This window comes from Drosophila grimshawi, unplaced genomic scaffold, assembly GCF_018153295.1.
Source record: "Drosophila grimshawi isolate 15287-2541.00 unplaced genomic scaffold, ASM1815329v1 contig_311, whole genome shotgun sequence".
Taxonomy (NCBI): Eukaryota; Metazoa; Arthropoda; class Insecta; order Diptera; family Drosophilidae; genus Drosophila; species Drosophila grimshawi.
Genome location: NW_025063098.1, coordinates 29,981,322 through 30,003,486, shown reverse-complemented (window position 1 = coordinate 30,003,486; position 22,165 = coordinate 29,981,322). Strand labels below are relative to the sequence as shown.

The window sequence follows — 22,165 nt, the reverse complement described above, 5'->3', positions numbered from 1 at the left end:
TTTGCGGCGCCATGGCAACGCTTTGATTGGTACAACTAATTATGAAGTTTAACAGCATTTATTTTTGCTTACTGGTCCCACTTGTTGGAAATAAAAAGCGCTTTTTTCAAACATAGAATTTAACAGCACTCTTTTGATTTACTGGTCCCACTTGTTGCAAAGAAACGCGATTGTTTATTTGAAATTTATGTTTGCTTTTTATACTGTTGCTTAAGGGTAAACAAGCTTTATTCCATTTATAAGCGAAAATGTAAAATTTAACAGCACTACCAACACTTCACGGTCACACTTCTGTAAATAAAGCAAACGCCCTTTTGAATACAATTATTTACATATAAGCAAAGTTTATCTAATTTACACAGAAGTCACATGACTAATTTCTAACAAAAATCAGAAATAATGATTTCATCAACAATGAATCACATGCTGTAATACACTTTATTACACCGCCAATTAGATAATAATACAATATGGATACAAATATATAATATATACAAATTTGAAAAAGAAAAATAACATTTTATATTTAAAATTAGAATCACTTTTTGCCATCGAGATTGGTGAGACCATCGGCATATTGAAACTCCGGACTGTTCTCATATTCGCACATATCCAGCGCGATGATGCAGCTCTCCTTCACCACCCTCCGCTCGTCCTGAGCATAATCCTTGAGGATTTGGATGCATTGATCGGTGGCAATGGCGCCCAATGCCTCGGCGCATTCATGTCGAACCATTTCATTCTCCTCTCGATCCTCCAGATTAGCCTGTAAATATTTAATGCTGCAAGGCTGCTGCAATTGACCCAAAACAAAGGCCACTTCATGACGAAAGAGAGCCGATTTATCCTTTAATCCTTCGGCGATGGCCAAGACACTTTCCTCCGTGCGCAGATTTCTTAAACTAAACATTGCCCGATAGCGATTAAAAAGATTCTGCTCCGCATTCAAATAAATTTCCTTCAATTGCTGCACATTTTGTTCGCCTGCTGCTGGCGGTGAGGGATCCACAGAGGCATATGGATTAGTATCCTGCACCTGCTGACCACTTTGCAGCCAGCGAATGCGCTCCAAGGCAATCAGACAAGTTTCTGCCACCTCCACAACCGAATCATTTTTGTATTTCTCGAGAAGCGGCAGAATTTCTGCATCTCCAATTGCGCCGAGCGCTTCGGCTGCCTCATGACGCACCATAGGCTCCTCGCTGGTATCCTCGAGCACATGGGTCAGTATGCCAATGGCCAGTTTGTCCTGCATTTGGCCCAAACAATAAGCCAATTCGTGTTTCAGCAAAGCGGATTCATCTTTAAATCCTTGACTTATTTCCCCAATTGCTGTGGCACCTCCAATGTTCTTCAACGTGAACAGCGCTCGAAATCGCTCCTTCAGCGGACGCTCCTTGTTGTTGAGTACGCCACCAATGGCTTTAATTTGTTCTTGCGACACCATTTTCGCTCTATTTCCAAAATTATAAATTGTAAATAATAAAAAGCCTGCCTCGTGGAAAGTGATTGGTTACAAATGCGATAAATTTTTATTGACCAACCACCACAATGATTGCATGCTTTGCAGCACTGTTGTGGCTGTCCAACACTTGTGTGTCCAGAAAACAGTCGAGTTATGATTTATGATTAGTCTTTCCCTTAAATAGAGCGTATTGTTAAATGAAATAAAGTGATAAGTTTATATCGACCAACCACCACCTGCAAATGCCGCCATAAGCAATAGTGTTTTTTCGAGCAAAATAAAGCTATAACTTCGTATTGACCAACCAAAACACGTACTCTTACAGCACTGTTGCAAAAGGCTGCCATAAATGGTGGGCTGTGTCAAAAAGGCAGAAAATGATAAATGCCGTCGAGTTTTGGTACGAAAAAAAAAACATCGAAAAGGTGCTAAGTATAGCGTATTTACAAGCCAAATAGTGTTTCATTTCTATTGACCAACCACCACAAGTACTCCAATATGCTAACCAACACTGTCACAAGAGGCCGCCATAAATGCTGTGCTGTGCAACACTCGCGTGCAAGAAGAAGCAGGATTTAGTCGAGTTGTGGATTACGTTTAGTCTTTCCCCATTGGCTCGAGAAAAAGCGTTGAAAAAAGTGCAAAATACAACGTATTTCCAGGCGAAATAAAGTGCAAAGCATTATCAAATATTGGCCGCTGCCCAGGCTGATCAGTTGCATATTGAGTTTTAGTGCAAACGTGCCGAAAATTGCATTTAAGAAATTTAGCGCGTACGTTCAGCGTGGCGTGTGTGTGTGCATGTATATGTGTGTGTAAGATACCTGCCAGTTGAAACCAGTGTGCAAAAAGGGGGCACAGAAAATCACTCGCTACTTTAAAGCGAAGCGTTCTTGAAAACATTGCAAAATACAAAATACAAGAAAAAAATAATTTATATTTTGTAAGTAAAAATAAGTAATACCAATTATCAAAATGTCGGACGAGACGAGCATACAAAAAACGGAGGCGGAGGCAGTTGAAGAAAATGCAGCAGCAGCAACAATTCAACCGGCGGCGACGGATGAGAAGAAAACACCCGTAAGTGTCATAAATACATATACAAATTTGTATGCATGTTGTGTGTGTGTGTGTGTGTATGTATATGTGTAGAGACAGTCACAATTAACACCGGGGGTCGTGCGATAAGAGCGCGCTTTGCAGCACACACATACAGCCACATGGAATTATCTGGAAGAGCGTGCGCAACACTTACGCAGTATTTTTCCAAAATATTGTGTGCATGTGTTTGAGTTTTTTTTATATTTTGCTTTTTACACAGTTTCATGTTAATGTTAATTTGCCCTCGTTTGCTGCGCGCGCTTTTCCCCTCGTGCTTGTGTATGTGAGAGTGTGTGTGTATTTATTTTTGTATGTCGCGTGTTTCACTCGCTACAAAGTCTCATCGCTGGGTCTGTTTTGTGCACACGTTTGGCCGCCGCGTCTCTCTCGTCTCGTTCTCGTTTGTTTTTATTTTTCTTGTTCTCTTTTCGACTTTTTGTTGTTTGCTGTACTTTGTCATACAAGCAAATGTATACGCGTGTGTGCGCATTTTTGTGCGTGTGTGTGTTTGTGTTTGTTTTTGTGTGTGTGCACTTTATACGTTTTGGGGCTTTTATTTACCGCTCAATGGCTAGGCTTCGTTTCACTTGATGTAATGTGAATAAAAAAAACACAAAACATAGTGCAATATTTTGATTAGTATTTATTTATGAAATATTTGTATAAAATAGTTTAATAAAATCGTGTAATATTTTAATTTTATTTGTTTTTTTTTTTCTTGATCTATATATATATATATATATATAGAAATACAATTCAATAATAATATCGTTTAATGTTTATTTTAATAATAATGACATGCAATAATTTGAGCGGATTTATTTGTTTCATTAATTCATTTATTATATATTTTTAGAAACGCACGCCAAAGCGTCGTTCATTTATTGAGCGGGCTCAGCAGGAGAGCGAGGAACTGGTTCGCACAATGGGCGGCAGTCTAGAATTGGGTGGCGGTCGACGTACGCGTTCCAGTACGCGTGGAACGCCAACGCGTTCAGCAGAAACCGTTACGCCGCCACCAAGCAAAAAGGCGCGCACGTCGCCAGCAACAATGAAGAGCGGTGGTGGAGGGCGTGGACGTGGAGCACGTAAATTGGATGTAGGCGGCGAAGAAGGTGTGGAGCACGAATCAGCAAAAGCCAACGAGGAGATGGAGCAGGAGGTGGAAGCGGAAGCAATTGAAACTGTTAAAGTAAAAGTATGTAAATAACATGATGTTAATACACATGTAAATATCATAACATAACACTGTGAAGCCAAATCTAAAATTTACTCTTTACAGAGCCCTGTTAAGAAAGCCAAGAAAGATGAAAAATTGGAAAAGCCCAAGGAAATTGTTGTTGAGGAGTCAAAAAGGAAAGAAGCTAACGAAACCAAGGTAAATTCGCCACAAAAGAAAACAGCAGCAAAGGATCAACCAGATGCGACTGTCCCGTCAGAGGAGCATCAAAATAATGTGGATCATATCAAGGAGAGAAAGGCGTCCGAATCGAAGGATAAAACGCCTAAGAAATTGGCACAAGGCGAGCAAACAGCGAAAGTTGCAACAAGCCCACCGAAAAGTGAAGCAACTGTCACAGCTATGGAAGTGGATGAAGATGCTGCAGTTTCTACAGCTCCAGCAGCTGTTGTTGAGGAGGAGGCGAAGCGGGAACAGTCGCCAGTTGTTGAAAGTAAATCTGCCACATCTGCCACGGAAGTTGTCGTTGTGGAAAATAAAGCAAAGGAGCAACAGGAAAAAGAGCAACTGGAAAAGGAGCAACCACAAAAAGAGCAACAGGAAAAGGAACATAAAGTGGAGCAAAAAGCAGTGCCAACTCCAACTTCAGCTCCTGCTCCAACTACAGCTTCAGTTACAGCTCCTGTTCCAGCTACAGCTGCAACTGCAGCACCAGCTCCAACCCCAACTTCATCTTCAGCTCCTCCCCCAGCTCCTGCTCCAGTTCAATCTGCCAAGCAGCCAAGTCCGGAACCAATGGAAGTCGATTCAAGTACAAAGAGCAGCTGCGATCCCGTAGAAGCAGCGCCAGCAAGCAGCAATAAGGAGGAGCAGGCGGAGGAGAAAAAAGTCGAGAAGGTGGAGCAGCAGGTTGTGGAGCTCAAAGAGGCTATGCCCGAAAAGCAGGGAAATGCAACGGAGAACAAGGAACAAGGTGTGGTTGCAGTCGAAGCACCTCTTAGCAATGATATCAGCAAACCAGTTATTGCAACAGTTGTAAATCCAGCTGTGGAATCCACCGAAACAGAATCAACTCCGGCAACAGCAGCGGAAACACCAGCAGCAGCAGCAGAAGTAGTTGTTAAGGAGCCGCAGACGGCGAACTGCGAAAACAAGTCCTCTGAGCACAATGACAACGGTGAGTGTTTACTAATACTATAGCCAATCTATCAACTCTAATCATAAAAGTTATATTAATTACTATTAATATGCGTTCCTGAGTCAATTTAATTCTTTGCTGATTCATTTATTCTTATTAATCTCGAGAGCTTCTAGTTCTTTTTACTTCTTCTTTCTAATCAAAATTATTATATCAATATTAATTTTTTCTTGCGTGAACCTTGTCGAGTACTGTTTTTAATGATGACAATAGATTTTGTTATCAAATGAATCTTTTGATCTTTTGAATTGATCTTTTTTTATATACTAATTCTGAATTTAAATGCTTAATTAGTAGTTTTAATGAAATATTTAAATTAATTGAATTAGTTTTTTTTACCTTTTGTATTTTCATTTTTTGTTTATTTAAATATTAAATTCTGTTTTAAATTGAATTTATTTTTTACTTGCCGTGTCGACTGATATTAAATAACTAAATTTACTAATTCCATATTTAACTATCTTCAACAGGTGAACCGAAGATTGTTAATAATGCCACAGATGATGGTGAAAATCATGCAACGCCGCAGGCCTGCAATTAAGCAGCATATAAGGATGATGATGATGATTATGCAAATGATGATGATGAAAACCAATAACTATAGATCGATGACTTCGATTCGATACAAAAATGCCGTAAAATATTTTTGGAATTTCCTATAAAAAAAAAACAACAAAAAAATAACTGAAACTGGATCGCGTCGCATGTGAAAATCACAGTTTCAAATGCTGTTTCTTTTATTCTCAAAACAAAACAAAAAAAAGGATTTGTAATTCACTAGGAATTAATTTCTCCAGTCTTTGTTGCTGGATTTTGAATGCTGATGCTGTGTGCGCAATATATTAATAATATAATATAAAATAATAATAATAATTGTATCAAAACACATAGCTCTAAACCCGCCAACAACAATCCCCCCAAAAAACAATCACACACACACACACACACATTGTTAAAAGCATTAAATCTATAAATAATATGTATGTGTAAATTTAATTAAAATTGGAAACTAAAAACAAAAAAACAAAAAAAAAACCAAAATACATTATTGAAAAATGTATGTAAAATAGATGTTTTTAAATTATAAGACACATAATCATTAATGCAAGCCCCTAATTTTAAAAAGCCCACACACAAAATAATTTTGACAAACACTCAAAAACAACAACAACAAGAAAAGATTTTTTAACAAATTGATGCGTAGTTCAACAAAATTTAAATATATTATATATATAAGCATATATAAACAACTAACCTTTTACTTATATATATATATTTCCTTCTATTATTTTTTTGTATTTCAATTTTGAAAACTGGCATTTAGTTTTTAACGAGAGTTTTGTTAATTTTAGAACTGAACCCAATCCAATTGTATATCAAATAAACGCATCAATTGTATTCCGTGCAAGCATAAATCAACAAAAATACAAAACGTAAAAGAAATCTTTTCCAGACGATCTTAACTAAATTACGAATAGTACTGTAATATTTTTCAATGAAAAATGCTAAGAAAAAAAAAGAAAACACAAAAAAAAACAACAACAAAACGAGAGGGTAAAAAACACTTTGGAACTCTTTTTTTTTTACAAAAAATTTGAAACCGTTTTTTGTAAGTAGCTGGATAACTTTCTGTGTAAGAAATTCTTCATTTAAAATATATTCTTTTGTAAATAAAATCTTTTAAAAATGCAAAAGAGAGATGACAACGCTGTCTTAAATTTAACTAAATAATTTCATTATATTAGAGCTTAACTTAACTTAAGCCAAACTATGCAACACCATTTTGAATTTCTTGCCCCTTCAACGGCAGCTCCTCCATTTCCTTCTCGACGGCTGGGTGCAGCATGCTGCGCACAAATGGTGAATACAATTTGGGATTCTGTTGTTGTTGTTCCCCCTTCTCCATTCGCCACACATAGCTCATGGGCACGGCCCATACAAAGATAAGAATGGCACCCATCACTTTGTACCAATAAAATGATATATCATAGATGGAAAACTCGCGATTGCTGCCAAATGCAGTTGTCACATTTGCAGGTGCCTGATTAGCTGGCGTCGTCATCATTGTTGTGCTTGTTGTGCCATTGCTAAAAGTAAGTAAAATAAATAGATTAAAAAATAATATCTATTTACTTATTTACATTTCGAATTGGGTTAGTTTTATTATTACATATACAAACATATTAGATAGTTTATAAATTAATAGAGTTTAATTTTGCGCTATTCCTACTTTAAAGCAGAAAACAGCTAAACTCTAATATAAAAGCGAAGCCAGTAAATTTAATTTATTTACATTTTCAATTTACTTAAATTGATTTACAAACATATTTTTTGAGTGTAATAACACTTACATGGCATTGAAAATGGTATCCAATCCACGTGCCTCGCACTGATCCAACGAATTTGGCAACACTTCGTATTTGACGAGGCCCTCTTTGAAATTGAGCTGTGCATTGATTATGATCCAGAGCATGACGAGTACACTGAACAAAATGCTCGTCATTGCCACCTTACCATTGACACGGGGCACAAACATGCCGAGTAGAAAAATACCAACAACAGCACCGGTATTAATGCCCGTTATTGTCCACACCGTTTGCAATATGGAGTTGAAGCGTTGCACCACAAATCCACCCAAAATACAATAACCACCCATCCCAATGATGACCAATTTCATGCATCCATTCGCCCGGGCCTCCGTGTGCCGAATGTGTGGTTTAATATAATCGAAGTAGACAACGCCAGCCAGCGAATTGAGATTGGCGGATAGGGAACTCAGCGAGGCGCTGAAGACACACGAGATGAACAAACCCGGCATGCCAACCAGACTACCCATTATATCCTGTATAAAGAAGGGCATCATTTTGTCCGGTTTGCTCACCAGCTGAAAAGCAACGAAAATCACAAATTACATCAGGATAAATATCGAAGATGGGGAATAATTTACGCCTGCCAGCATGGGATCACATCCAAAATACCGTGCAAACATTATGATGCCGGCGAAAGAGTTGAAAAATGTTATAATCAGAATTCCAAAGCCGGCCACGATAAGAGATCTGTTTGAGAAAGATAAGCATATGAAATATATATTGCTTTAACTGCACTCAGCAAAAAAAAGGATGTTGTAGTCAATATATTTGACTTTTCCTTCAAATTTTGTTAATTATGTATTTTTATAAATGAAATTATAAATCGTTTAATTGCTAATTTGTTGTCCAAATGTCCAATTGTCTTTATGAGGTTTTTGTAATTGATTGTACTTGAATTTAAAGCAGATTTCTTTTCTGCCTCGCTTACTTTTTGGCATGTGCGTACGAAGGAAGGGAGACAATCCGCTGGACACAGCTCTGATCGAGTCCAATCTTGCCCACCCAGAGCAGTAAACCACTGCTTATGTTGCTCCAGACAGTGGTGCGTAGCCTCGGATCCAGTCCAAAACTATTATAAATTTAGTTGAAAAGTAAAGAGGCATTAAAGAAAGAAATGAATCGCTCAGACATACTTGAAGTCAAGACGACCCCCTTGGGTGCCATATTCGAGGACAGTACTCAGGCCACCAGAGCGCAGGGTGCCCAAGACACCCACCATAACCACCGAGAGCAGCATAACGCCAGCCTGCACCACATCCGTCCAAACCACCGTCTTAATGCCACCCAACATGGTGTAGAAAACGCAAATCGATGACACGATCGTATTGATGATGTGTATATTTACGCCAGTCACTGCAATAACATATGTATATATATATATAATTTATTTATAATGTGTAAAATGAGCAATCAAATAATCAAGCTCTGCATACCCTGTGAAAAGGCCAAGGCGGGTATGAACATATAAACGGGCAGCATTAAAAACTGATTCAGCACAAAAGTCAGCGTCACCAGTTGACGAGTGCGTTTATTGAAACGCATTTGCAGATACTATGGGTAGTAACAATTGATGAAATATTGCTTATATATCATATATCTGTACACTCAGAAAAAACCGCATTGAATTTTAAGAATTCTCCAAGGATAACTTATTATTCAGAAAGTATATTTATAAAAATCACGGTTTTTCTTTTCTCAATCTAAAAACATTCAAACGAATTTTTACCAAGAATCAGGTTTGCATTTATACTTATTAGAAATGCACTTCTTAATAATAAATACAATAAAAAAAAAAATTAACACCATATTTTTGGGATTTGTGGATTTCGGTTAAGCCCTTCTAATTTGTAGAATTTTTTACGTATATTTAGAAGATAACTTTTTCAACTTTTTAGATCGATTTTCTAAAATGCAAGTCTGTTTTTTTTTTGAGTGTATACATATATTCTTATATCCCAACTCACCTCATAACAGTTGACAACATTGTTGTCATAGAAGACGGGCACAATGATATATATCAATATGGGCACTGTTGGAATCATGGCTAGCACAGCGAATATAAAGTTAAAGCCGTAAGTATAACTTTCAGCTGGAATCGACATGATTGCAACGCCAGAAAGTTGACTGAAAGTGAATGAAAACAATATTTATTAACTAAAATGGGTAGCCACTGAAAAACACAACAATAAAAGAATAAATAAGATTAACTGATGTAAGAAATTAAATTTAAAAGAAATGATTTATAAGATTTGTGCAAGTGGTTAAATCCAAAATGCTTTAAAAAAAAACCAATTGTGTAAAAAAAATATCGTTCATATAAATTAGTTAAGATTCAAAATTTAGTTGCTGGTGATAGAAATAGAGAACTCTGAATTGATCAGATGATGAAGTCTATTGTAATCATGATGCAATATTCGAAATGATGCAATATTCGAAGAATGAAATGGGAAATTTATGAGTAATAAAAATAATAACAATAATAATAAAATTAAGAAGCGAGCGGGAACAGAAAAATGAATTTGAATCGATTTCACAATTTAGTATTTGAATTACAAGCATAACACCTGGCATAAGATTGTGATTTATACATCTATTTGTATAAACTAAAAAAGGGGGCTCGAATTCATGGCGATATGCCGCACATGTTAGTTGTATATAGATAAGAACAAGTGACGATTTTGTGTACTGCCCGTGATGATAACAACCAACCTGGAAACCAATGAGATGGCAATGGGAAGTGTCTGCATCTTTTTGCCACCCCGCAAATATTCCTCTGTTGTATTCTTGGCCTTGGCAAAGAAGCCAAAATAGATTCCAATGCTGGCCGATATGCTCAACATGAGAATGAATACACTATAATCGGTCAATCCAAATCTCAAATCCTCCACTTTAGATGACATATTTGTGGTTGTAATCGGAGTTTATATTCCCTTAGAATTTAATTCACTTTAAGATCATTTGCGGATGCAGTCTGCACACTTACTGAACCATATTACAATCTGATCTTTGACTTAAGTAGCCATCAAATGTTGCTTATCAGTATTGTGTCTGTCATATCTGCTAGACACTGAAGTCGTAAAAGTTAATGGCCCATAAACTTATCATCTACGTATTTTTCCTTCATCTTTCCTTCACACTTGTATAACATTTATGATTACGTCGTGTTTATGATCGTAAAATACTGCCTACTTTTGGGAGCCTTAGCAAACATTACGTGCGATAAGAGGCCATGCAATTGGCGCTCAATTTATCTAATCTGTGAGTGACAAGCACATTCTGTGGTCCACAGATCACGCACAATGTAGATAAATTTGAATGACTCACATGCGTAATTAGGATAAGATATCGATAAGAAAGTGTGGCGGTTAAACAATCGATAAAGGAGTGTTGGCGATCGACGGATCGATAAGGGAATGTGGCGATCGATAAAGGAGTGTTGGCGGTCGACAGATAGATATGGCAGTGTGGTGGCTTGGCGATCGAAAATGGGATGTTGATAATCGAACGCCCGATAAGAGAGTGTGTCGATCGGGCAATCGATAGAATGTTACGTTTGGACGATTGTAGATGAGTCGAAAGTGATGCCTTTTAATTAAAAAGCTCAGTTTACAGATCGAAGAAATATATTTTGTTTGTGGAACCTAATAATATTTAATGAATTCATTTTTTTGCTCTTAAGACATTTATAAGTGACATATTTCTTTGAGGTGATGAATGAAAAATGATTTTATCATTCATAATTTACTATTTCCATTTCGATACACTTGCCGCATCATCCTCTTTCAGGGCCAACTCTTATAAATATATAGAAAATTCGCAATTAATATTTTATTTATATTTATCTTGATTGTTGCCCATTTTTAAATTGTAAGTTCAATTAATTTTATTTATTGTAGTTAATTAATATAAAACATTTTAAGACTTCATTCAACCGAGAATTAGAGAACTCTTGTCGTAGCTGTTTTCATCGGGAATCGAGCCTGTAAATAAAATCAATTCGTTGTTCTATTCCACTTAATAGAAGCAGGTAATTCAATAAAAGCAAAAATTCTTCTCGAAAACTGCACTAAAATAAATATTCTACGAAAATTACTAGACTTACAAATCTTTAATGCTCTAAAAGAACTTAAAGGTATTAATCGATTTTATTTTAACGATCGGTTGTCACATCATTTTTGATATTATCTATTTTAGTAATATCTATTTTATGCTCAGACGCTTCATCCTCTTTCAGCGGTGCTCCCTTCAGAGGCAACTCTTCCAATTCCAGTTCTGGATTCAAATTCAGATATTTTCGTACAAATGGCGAGAAGACTTTAGGATTTGGTCTCTTCTTTGCATCCGGTTTGACAATGTAGCTCATTATAACCGTCCAGATAATTGTTAGAGAAATACCCAATATTTTGTAAGAGTAAAATGATATGTCATATAAAGAAAAATCGCGATTACTGCCAAAGGCGCCAGAAATCAATTGTGGCGAAACTGTTGTGGTTAAAATTGTTGAATTGTTGCTATAACAAAGAAAGGTTTACAATTAATTTCATAATAATTTATGGTTTATAGTTAATATATTGCTCACATTGCATTTGCAATCGTTTTAAATTGAGGCGCCTCGCATTGATCCAAACTGTTGGGCAGGCCATCGTATCTGATGAGGCCCGCCTTGAAGTTCATTTGTGCATTGGCAATGATCCACAGCATTACAACCATACTAAATATGATACTCGATCCGACCACCTTACTATTGGCATTAGGATAGAGCATGCCCAGTAGGAATACACCCACAACGGCGCCCGTATTTATCCCAGTGACGCTAATCACAGTCTGCAAAAGAGAATTAAAATTCTGCACCATAAAACCACCAGCGATGCAATAGAAACCAATTCCAATAATGATCATCTTCATCGTTGCATTCGCTCTTGTCTCCGTGTGCCGAATGAATGGTTTAATATAGTCAAAATAAATGACACCAGCTAGGGAGTTTAGATTGGCGGAGAGAGTGCTCAGCGAGGCACTGAAGACACACGAGATAAACAACCCCGGGAAACCAGGCAAATTACCCATTATATCCTGTATAAAGAAGGGCATCATTTTATCCGGTTTGCTGACCAGCTGAAAAGCAAAGAGAATCACAAATTTTAATGGCGATATTTATAAAAGAGGGGGAAAAACTTACACCTGCCAACATGGGATCACATCCAAAATATCTGGCATACATTATAATGCCCGTAAAGCTCATAATTCCCATGATCATGATGAAGCCAAAACCCGAAATGATTAGCGATCTATAAGATAATAATATATTTAAGATAATAAAATATTATATTAAAAAATTTGCAAAATAATGTCAATTTCTTTTATTGTAAAAAAAACTTTTTAAAAGGGAGAAATTCATACTATAATTTGTAGAAAAATCATTTTCCTTAGAAACAAATCTAAAAATACAAGTTTTTAATAATAATACAATTTAAAAAATTTTTAAATTGTAGAAAAATCCACATTAAATTTTAGAAATACATTTTTTTACTTTACTTTTTCAATAATAGGCTGACTAATCATCGTCGCGAAAAGTATGGTGACTAACTAAAATTCAGCTATATTTTTTTGTGAGTGTATAACTTAACTTTTACCTTTTGGCATGAGCGAAAGAGGGTAGCGAAACAATGCGTTGGACACAGCTCTGGTTTAGTCCAATGTGTCCCGTCCACATGAAGAGTCCACCAAAGAATGCGTTCCACACTGTTATGCGAATGCGTGGATCCCATCTTAGACTACAAAATGCTCCGAATTTTAGGATTTTCGTAATATATTTTTAGTTGGAAAACTTACTCAAAATTGAAACGACCTCCAGCACTGGCGTTCTCCATCACAGAACTCAATCCACCCGTTTGCATTGTGCCCAGAACTCCCACCATCAATACAGAGATCAACATGGTGCCACCCTGGATGACATCCGTCCAAACCACGGCCTTAATGCCACCCAACATGGTGTAGAAAACACAGATCGAAGAGACCAATGCATTAATCACATGAATATTCCAGCCGGTAACTGTGCATGAAATATGAAAGTCACTCTAATTAATATTACAGATATGTATAAATTATGGATTTTTTTTTAACTGAAAGAAGACTTTTTAAAAAAAAAGACAGAAAAACATCATTTTAATCAAAGCATTCAATTTATTTAAATTTAACTAAAACTTAATTGATTTATTAATTAATTTAATTTAAAAATGCAATTTTTTGAAGAACAAGAAAATTAACGGAATATAATAATAGCATTTATGAAAATAAGATATAAATAAACGGTTTTTATAGAGAATACGTTGTGCTATTCGTTTTATTCTTTCGCTACTCTAAAGCACTGAAAAAATAAATTGAAAATAATTCCAGGAGCAGTACTAACTTGAATTTACAGGGCGAATACAAAACAATATATTAAAAATCAATGTTTGAAAAACGAATGGTATATTTTTATTTTTTCATTCGTAAGAAAACATGTGGTGCTGTTATTATATAGAATACTGTTTATATGTATATTACCTTGTGAAAAGGCCAAAGAGGGTATAAACATAAACACAGGCAACATGAGGCACGAGTTCATCACAAAAGTGGCTGTCACCACTTTTCGAGTGAATTTATTGAATCGCATCTCCAAATACTGCAATAATTCATACAAATATAAATACAAATACAAATCAATAGATACAATAGATATTTTAGATAAATGTTGCACTCACCTCGTAACAATTTGACACATTATTTTCATAGAACACTGGCACAATAATATAAATTAGAATTGGCACAACAGCAATCATAGAAATTACAACGAAGATGTAGTTGAAGCCAAACGTATAAGTCTCGGCAGGAACGGACATAATCGATAAGCCGGATAGTTGACTGAAATTCAAAATTCACTTGAATATTTTCATACTCTGCACTCAGAAAAAATGGCTATGAAATTTAGAAAATCGCCTAATAAGAAAATCGCCTTAAAAAATATAAAGCTTTTCTGTGAGATGTTTGGGTATATGTCAAGTTTTGAAATACAAATGTTTCATAATAATATAAGTAACAAAATAGGTAATTTGAATTCTGCAATATAGCTAGAAAAGAACACTGTTTTTTATGAGTGTAAGAAAAGGTACAGTTTGAGTTCAGGCTTATCGATAACAATTCGATATACCTCAAAGTATTCATCGATAACTTGTATGTCATTCTGCCACAATTTAAAAGCTAATCATCTAATTTGTCAGGTAGCTGAAAGATAACCATTATCCAAGGTCAGCACTGATATTAGAGTATTACGTCTTATATATTATTATATGTCTGACGTCACTTATTATCACTTCTAGATTCACTTTCACAATCCTCAAATTCGATTAAAACGCACCTTGCCACTAAGGATATGGCTATGGGCAGTGTTTTCATTTTCTTGCCACCCCGCAGATATTCCTCTGTGGTATTTTTGGCCTTGGCAAAGAACCCGAAGTAGATTCCAATTGCTGCCGATGCACAGAGCATAATTGTGAAAACCGTATAATCCGTAATGCCAAATCGAAGGGATTCAGCAGCAGCAGCTGCTGCAGCTGGCTCCGCCGTAGTTGAACTTGACATGGTTACTGATAATAATAATCAAGTTTTCACTTTCTCAGCAATGCTCTACTTGGATGCTGGCAGCAGACTTGAGGCATCTACGTCTTGTGTCGTTATTTAATGATCATCTTTAAGAGTATCTTATCTGCTTATCTGCATCTTTATAGAGCGCATAAAGCAAACAGCTTCTGGGATAAATTTTTATACTCTGAACCCATTACAAATGGATAAAAAGGGTATAATGGTTTTCTGCAAATGTAACAGGCAGAAGAAAGAAACTAGATATATTCTTGATCAGGGTGAACAGACGACGCGATATAGCCGTGTCCGTCTGTTCGTCCGTCTGCATGAACACGCGGATCCCAGACACTATGAGAGCTAGAGACTTCAAATTTGGAATATAGTTTCTCCTATACCCAGCGCAGATCAAGTTTGCTTTATTTTATCGATAACTGCCTTCGCTTATCGAATATCTATTCAAAGTTTCGATAGCAATAAATGCATATTATTGATTAACTGCCTAAATTTCATGAAGATCGGATAATTGCATTTGCAGACCTGCTCACATTTTGGTGCGAAACTTTTTGAAGGCAAATTTGCCAATAATATGTGTAGGATTTCTTCAAAAGCAGAAAATCTTACACTGCTGGTAGCCCACAGAATCAATGAAGCAAATATGCACCCGACTCATTGGTTGCATGTAAACATTGTTTCTCGCACCATCTGTAAATAGAATAACTAGCCATAATCAAAGATTATCGTCTAGGAATTTTGTATATAAACCACGCATTCATCATGAAATAAACTACATAAATAACTCTTTGCGGTAGCATACCCAACACCCTTTTCAGCATACCTTAAGAATTGACAGTAAGAAGTCTTCTTTATTTTTTATCTACAATGTGTTCAGGGTATATCGTAGTCGAGCTCACTCGACTATAGCACTCTTGCTTGTCTTAATTGAATATTTCTACTGTTGGAATTTGATTTAAAATGTTTATTTTCTTTTACATTTTGTTTTTTAAATTATAGATTATTTGTAGTCTAAATTGATTAACCCTTTTTTCGTTATTTTATTTACAATCTGCCTTCATCAGGCAATAAGCAAATTTGCTGACCTAAGTATGGCAGCTTAGAATATTTTGACTTTAACTTTGATCCCAAGGATCACTCAAAGATTAAAATAATAAAGAATTGCGCTAGATTAATACTATGTTTTACATGGTAAGCATCAAGTAATTGTTTTATTTTAAATGTATACGTTTTAGGCTATTTTAAATCAACATAATATATTAAAATCAAGTTATTTATTTTTGGGAACCCATAGGTGTTAAGACTGAGCACCTTTTGGATGTTGCTTGTCATCTTGCTAGACTTAAGATACAATTTTAATGCATGAAGCCCTCTTCAAATATTTGAATCACGGCGATAAGAGGCCATAACTTGATGATATAGATATAAAATGATATAGCAAACTATTGCTATTTTTAGATATTCTACCATGTGCGTCAACGTCAATGTAAGATAAGATCCGACTAAGTTTTTCAACTATAATTATTGTTATCTAAATTACAGTTTAAGCTCATAGTTGAGATTTGAGGGTTTTGTACAATTCGTAAAACGATATATCTAAAATTTTAAGATATTATTACTAGGCATAATACCGTCGCGTCGCACATTATGTGTCTTTATTTTATGTTTATATAATACTAATAATATAATAATGAGCTTTTCGTGAATAGACAGTCTTCAATCCATCATTTTCTCTTTTTGCTCGTCGATTGTCAACTCGGGCAATTCCTCACCTGCGGCCGGTGCGTAGTTAACAAATGGCTTTATTATCGGCGATAGAAGACTGGGATTCAGTTTGGTACCCGGCGCTGGTTTCAGGACATAACTTAAAAGTACGCCAACCACCCAGGTGATTACAAATCCAATCACACTATACCAATTGAAGGACATGTCCAACAGATTGAAACTTGAATCTGGCAAAGATTCAACTTTGACTGGCTCATTAAATACTGAATAAGGTGTTGTTGTTGTTGTTGTCATTGTTGTTGGTGTTTGGGTTGCATTAATAGCCGGGCAGTTGTCGATGGTTGTGGGCAGTTGAGCATAATGATTACGCCCCCAACTGGCCACCACAATGAAGGTCATGCAGGCAATGCTCACCAGGACACTAGCCAGAGCCGCCTGCAATATATATTTTGATATTTATATTATTATTAAACATTAGTATTTAAAACATTTTACGTAGCTTATAAATTCATAGAACTTAATTTGAAAAAAGCTATGAGCTTACAGAAAAAGATTTTTTCTACGAATGAGCATTTGAATTTCTATTTTTATGAAATATATTCTATTATTCAGAAATATAGAAAAAATTTAGGAAAAAAAATAACACCATATTTATGGAGAAATATATATTTCTGAAAAATAAGACAAATAGCATATTTTGGAATTTTCGATGTAAAAAGAAAAATTATTTGTAAAATAAGAAAAAAATTCGAATTTTAAGGGAGACTTTCTAAACTTTCAATTCAAACACAAACAATTTTTTTTTCTTTTTGGCTATTTTCTAAAGTTCATTTTGATTTGTTTTCTGAGTGTATTAAACATGCTTTGCATACATACCCGACCATGTGCTCTGGGCACCAGCATGCCCAGCAAAAAGACGCCGCAAACAGAGCCAAAACTGGTGCCACCAATGGAGAAGCAGATCTGCAATATGGAATTGAATTGCTCCACAAAAATGCCGCCAAAGATACAGTAGATGCCGGTGAACAATACGAATATCTTCATAATGATATTGGCCTTGTGTTCGGTGTGTTTGATATGGGGTTTGATGTAGTCAAAATAAACAATGCCACTGAGTGCATTAATGCTGGCCGAAAGTGTGCTGAGAGCAGCGCTAAACACGCACGAAATAAATATGCCTGGCAATCCGGTCAAATGACCAACAATATCCTGAACAAAATATGGCACCATTTTATCCAGTTTGCTGACCAGGCCCAGAGTGAGGGGATCACAGTCATGGTAACGGGCATACATCACAATGCCCGTAAAGCAATTGAAACTCATGACGAGCGTAAAGCCCAAGCCAAACAACACCAGAGCTCTGTGAAATTCAATCGGAATTGGGGTCTCGTAAGATCAAAGATAATGGCCTTGGGATTATCACTTACCTTCGAGCATGTCCCAGTGAGGGAAGTGAAACGATGCGTTGCACACAGCTCTGATTGAGGCCCACGTAACCCGACCAGGCGATGAGCGCCGTGCTGAACACATTCCAGAATGTATTCCTTGTTTTCAGGTCAAAGGCGTAGCTGTAAGTAGCAAAATGTTTATATATTATAGTGGAAATCTGATTTAGAGTCGAGTTTTTTTAACGATCTCTATTGAAGAAATTTTATTTATATTTACACAGTTGAAATTAGAAATCAGAGCTTCTTTAACTCGACGATCTCTTTGGAAAATTTAAAGTCTCTATAAGCTACTCAAAAAAAAAATAAATAAAAATTCAGACTAAAATGTAGCAAATTGTTCAAAATGAAAATCACACCATAAACTAGCAAAAATGTTCTTATTTTTAAAAATAATTTCTAAATATACGAATGCAAATTTCTTTAATTTAGAAAAGAACGAAACCTCCTTGTATTCTAGAAATTTGCATCCTAAAAAAAACCTGAGCTACGATTTGCCTCAAAACTGTAACGATTTTCTAAATGTCAGAGTGAAAAGATACCTTTTTACATTTAATTTAAGTGCAACTTACTCAATATCGAAGCGTCCACCTTCGTCAGCAATGCGGAAGACCTCGGAAACTCCACCGATTCGATAGGCACCCATAATTCCCACCATGATCACCGAGATGACCATAATGGCTGCCTGAACCACATCCGTCCAAACAACGGCCTTAATGCCGCCCTAAAATATAAGTAGTGTAAGGTAAATATAAAAAGATAAGATAAAAGGATCTACTTACAATCATAGTGTAGAAAACGCAAATGCTGCAAACTATAGTATTGATAATATGCACATTGTAGCCGGTAACTGTGAGAGAAGAGAATTATGGGCAAACAAAAGAATGAAGAACATTTTTCTCAGTGTATATTAAACTGAACTTACCCTGTGCAAAAGCCAATGAAGGTAAAAATATAAAAATCGGCAGCATTAAAAACAAATAAAGCACAAATATGAAAGTTTGCAGTTTTCGCGTGGCGCGATTAAAACGCAATTCCAAATACTAAAAATGAGAAGAAACCCACTTAAAATATATTCGAAATACGAAATGTTAATCCGATCTAGCACACCTCATAACAGTTGGTAATGTTGTTGTTGTAGAAGACGGGTATTATGATATAGTTAAGAATCGGTATAACCAAAATCATGCTGACTATATGAAATGTCCAACTAATGCCAAAGGCATACATCTCCGCTGGCACAGTCATAATGGAGATGGCGGACAATTGACTGGCCACCAGTGAAATGGCAATCGGTATGGTCTTCATCCGTTTGCCACCCATCAGATACTCCTCCGTGGTATCCTCACCCGTGTTAAAAAATCCGAAATAAACACCGATCCCCGCCGATATGCTGAGCATAAAAGCGAACACAATATAATCCGTGGTTTGGAACGTAAACTGCGCGGCTGCCTGAGCCGTGGCATTAAGCAGAGCCGACATTTTCGAGACTATATATATATATATATATGGGGATAACGAGATATATTTCACATTCACTTTGCGGTAAGTAAATCGCAATTGATCTCGTCGCGGCAGCTGTGGGGCTTTTTTATATCAGAATTTTCCACTTGAATTTTATCTGTGATATGTTTTTAGGTTTACTTGGCTATCGACTTGACTATAAATGTTCTTATCTTAATTATGGCATTATCAATTTGAACAATCTTGCCTGATAAGCTAGAGCGATGCTGACTCGGCCAATTTTACTGCAACTCGTTCATTGTTTTAGGTGTCGTTAGACATCTAAAAGTGATATCGCAAGTCACGTTGCAATAAAGAGGCGCCCGATTATAACTACATCTAATCCTGCAGAAACCTTGCTGAAAAAAAATCAAATCTTATCCGGCATTTTAATAGACTTCATATATGTGTGTGACATAACACTTAGGCGCATGGCACTTTGGTGTTTGCCGCTCTCATCTTCTACGACAGCTCTGTGAATCTCTGCATCTCTTGTGGCACTTACCACTTATATTTTTTGGATGTGCCCCCGCATGTTGCCATACTTGCGATGTTGCCATAGTTGCACGCAACATGCATTAAATTTGAGCCAACTTTGCCTTGCCGACGTTAAAATACTCTAGCTTGCATAAAACTTACGAGAGTTTATTTTTATTAAATTAAATTGGACATTTTTGGAAGCAGAAAGTTCTTCATAGAAGAGCTCAATTTCAAGGTCTACCTATACTTTCTATGTATCATAGGATCGAATCAAATAACGCGTTGCCAAAAATATAAATAGTCCACCGTTATTTTAAAACTAAGCACCCAAACTATCACATGGACACATCAATACTTATTCTAGAAAATTAAACAAATAAATTACAGCATTCCAAAAGTGTTTTCAATTGAACAATAAAATATAAATACAAAAAAAAGGAAAAACACATATTATATTATATTTTCTTTTTTAAATTTAAAATTAATGCTTTAACTTTTAATAATAAAAAGACTGTAAATAAAATAGTATCACATTATTAACAAGAGCAGTAAACTTTTTATATACATTTAAAAATAATAAGTTAAGTTAAGTTGCAAAGAAGAACAAAATTTAAGAAAACGGTTTCGAAATAATTTACTTATTTATTAATTATTTGTTGTCAAAAATATTCCTACTTCTTTTATTTAAAAAATATATATTTTCTATCTAAAACATAAAAATTCTTCTTAGTGAACCATTCAAGACTAGCCTGTGACATCGTATCGCAGCATTTGGAATATATAAATATATTTACATATTTTACATGGCTTTATTCCAATGTATTTTACTCATCAGTAATACCATCAGCGCATTGCGCACACATTTCATTACTTAAAACAAATACTCTCTGCATAGTTAAAAAATGTATAATGATGCTGAAATCTGGTTGTGAAGCCATTGCGCCGCTTGTAACGATACACTTAGGAAAATAAAATGAGATACTCAAGGAAATTTAGAAAATGTACATAATAAGAAAGTTATATATATAGATATATGGTAAATAAAAAATAAAATATTTAAATTATAAAATGTGCTCACGAAACAATAAACAATACTTTCTAAATATACCAGAACAAAGTCTGGAAGACCTGTCTATTATTTTATATTTGAAATAAAGCAATTTGCTAAGTATGAAGGTAATGTTTTCTCTAAGTGTAGCAGCACAGCTTACCATTGGCAATAATATGTGGTTAATGGTCAGCAGCAGCTGCTGATGCATTGTGACCCAATCCCCAAGCCCCCAATCCCCCAATTCCAAAAAGCCCAGGTCCAATCTCCTCAGCTGCAACTGACGCAATCTGCTCATTAATGTGCGCCTCACTTGAGACTTGAGATTTGAGATTTTGGAAAAATGAGAAGAAAAAAACCAACTAGGCGCATCTCCGCTTTGGCTGATCTTTGATATTGATGAGAGAGCTCTACAAGTCAGCTTGTGTTTGACTTGTGAAAAAGTGAAAGGATTTTTCAAGTTGAACGTTTTTAATTCACCTACCGAATTGATGTTGATGTCACGCAGCATCAATGAGAATTGCAGTTGAAGTCTCATTTAATGTCAAATGGACAGATGAACCGCATTTAGAATGTTGCTTTAAGTGATAAGTGGGTCAACTACATAATAAAAAATAACAATATAAATACAGAAGCATTGTCTACTATAAGATAAAAATCTATAAAGAAATATAACACATTACTTATATTATTTATTTAGTTTTACTACACAAAAAAAAAACTACTTCTGTTGTTTATTTTTTTCTGTTTTAGTATTAAACATTACTTCTATTATTATTTTTTAAATAATAAATATTAGAAGTAATATGTAATATTATTTTATTATTTATTGATTTTTTTTTGAGTAGTACGCATTACTCCAATTTTTATAATTGATAGTGATATAAAATAGAAGTAATATGTATTATTTCTATATGTTTGTTTTTTTGTTGTAGTAATGATTACTTCTATTATTATTATAAAATCAATAATAGAAGAAGAATACTATTTCTAATTTCATTTGTTTTTTACAATTTAACCCA

At 35.4% G+C, this 22,165-nt stretch overlaps 4 protein-coding genes across 4 annotated transcripts; 1 reads left to right on the top strand and 3 right to left on the bottom strand.

Annotated features, from left to right (window-relative positions):
* Positions 1-419: 419 nt before the first annotated feature.
* Positions 420-1,659, bottom strand: LOC6569672 (deoxyhypusine hydroxylase). The gene has a single exon (XM_001995855.2). The coding sequence runs from the start codon at positions 1,445-1,447 to the stop codon at positions 539-541; it is 909 nt and encodes a 302-aa protein (XP_001995891.1). The 5' UTR covers positions 1,448-1,659; the 3' UTR covers positions 420-538.
* A 386-nt stretch (positions 1,660-2,045) lies between these two features.
* LOC6569673 (flocculation protein FLO11) lies at positions 2,046-5,916 on the top strand. The gene is made up of 4 exons (XM_001995856.3): positions 2,046-2,545; positions 3,423-3,764; positions 3,849-4,923; positions 5,415-5,916. Exons 1-4 carry the CDS (start codon positions 2,441-2,443, stop codon positions 5,483-5,485), a joined length of 1,593 nt encoding a protein of 530 aa, XP_001995892.1. The 5' UTR covers positions 2,046-2,440; the 3' UTR covers positions 5,486-5,916.
* A 690-nt stretch (positions 5,917-6,606) lies between these two features.
* On the bottom strand, positions 6,607-10,250 carry LOC116805986 (sodium-coupled monocarboxylate transporter 1-like). Its single transcript, XM_032741536.2, has 8 exons — positions 10,023-10,250; positions 9,278-9,437; positions 8,747-8,864; positions 8,447-8,666; positions 8,242-8,382; positions 7,892-8,000; positions 7,296-7,828; positions 6,607-7,031 (listed from the first exon to the last, which is right to left on the bottom strand). The coding sequence occupies exons 1-8, from the start codon at positions 10,211-10,213 to the stop codon at positions 6,713-6,715; spliced, it is 1,791 nt and encodes a 596-aa protein (XP_032597427.1). The 5' UTR covers positions 10,214-10,250; the 3' UTR covers positions 6,607-6,712.
* Positions 10,251-11,433: 1,183 nt separating this feature from the next.
* On the bottom strand, positions 11,434-19,622 carry LOC6569692. Its single transcript, XM_032741564.2, has 16 exons — positions 19,223-19,622; positions 19,038-19,155; positions 18,895-18,962; positions 18,685-18,836; positions 18,095-18,235; positions 17,544-18,027; positions 16,661-17,102; positions 15,552-15,632; positions 14,707-14,935; positions 14,054-14,213; positions 13,857-13,974; positions 13,143-13,362; positions 12,944-13,084; positions 12,490-12,598; positions 11,893-12,425; positions 11,434-11,824 (listed from the first exon to the last, which is right to left on the bottom strand). Exons 1-16 carry the CDS (start codon positions 19,592-19,594, stop codon positions 11,464-11,466), a joined length of 3,729 nt encoding a protein of 1,242 aa, XP_032597455.2. The 5' UTR covers positions 19,595-19,622; the 3' UTR covers positions 11,434-11,463.
* Between the last annotated feature and the right edge of the window lie 2,543 nt (positions 19,623-22,165).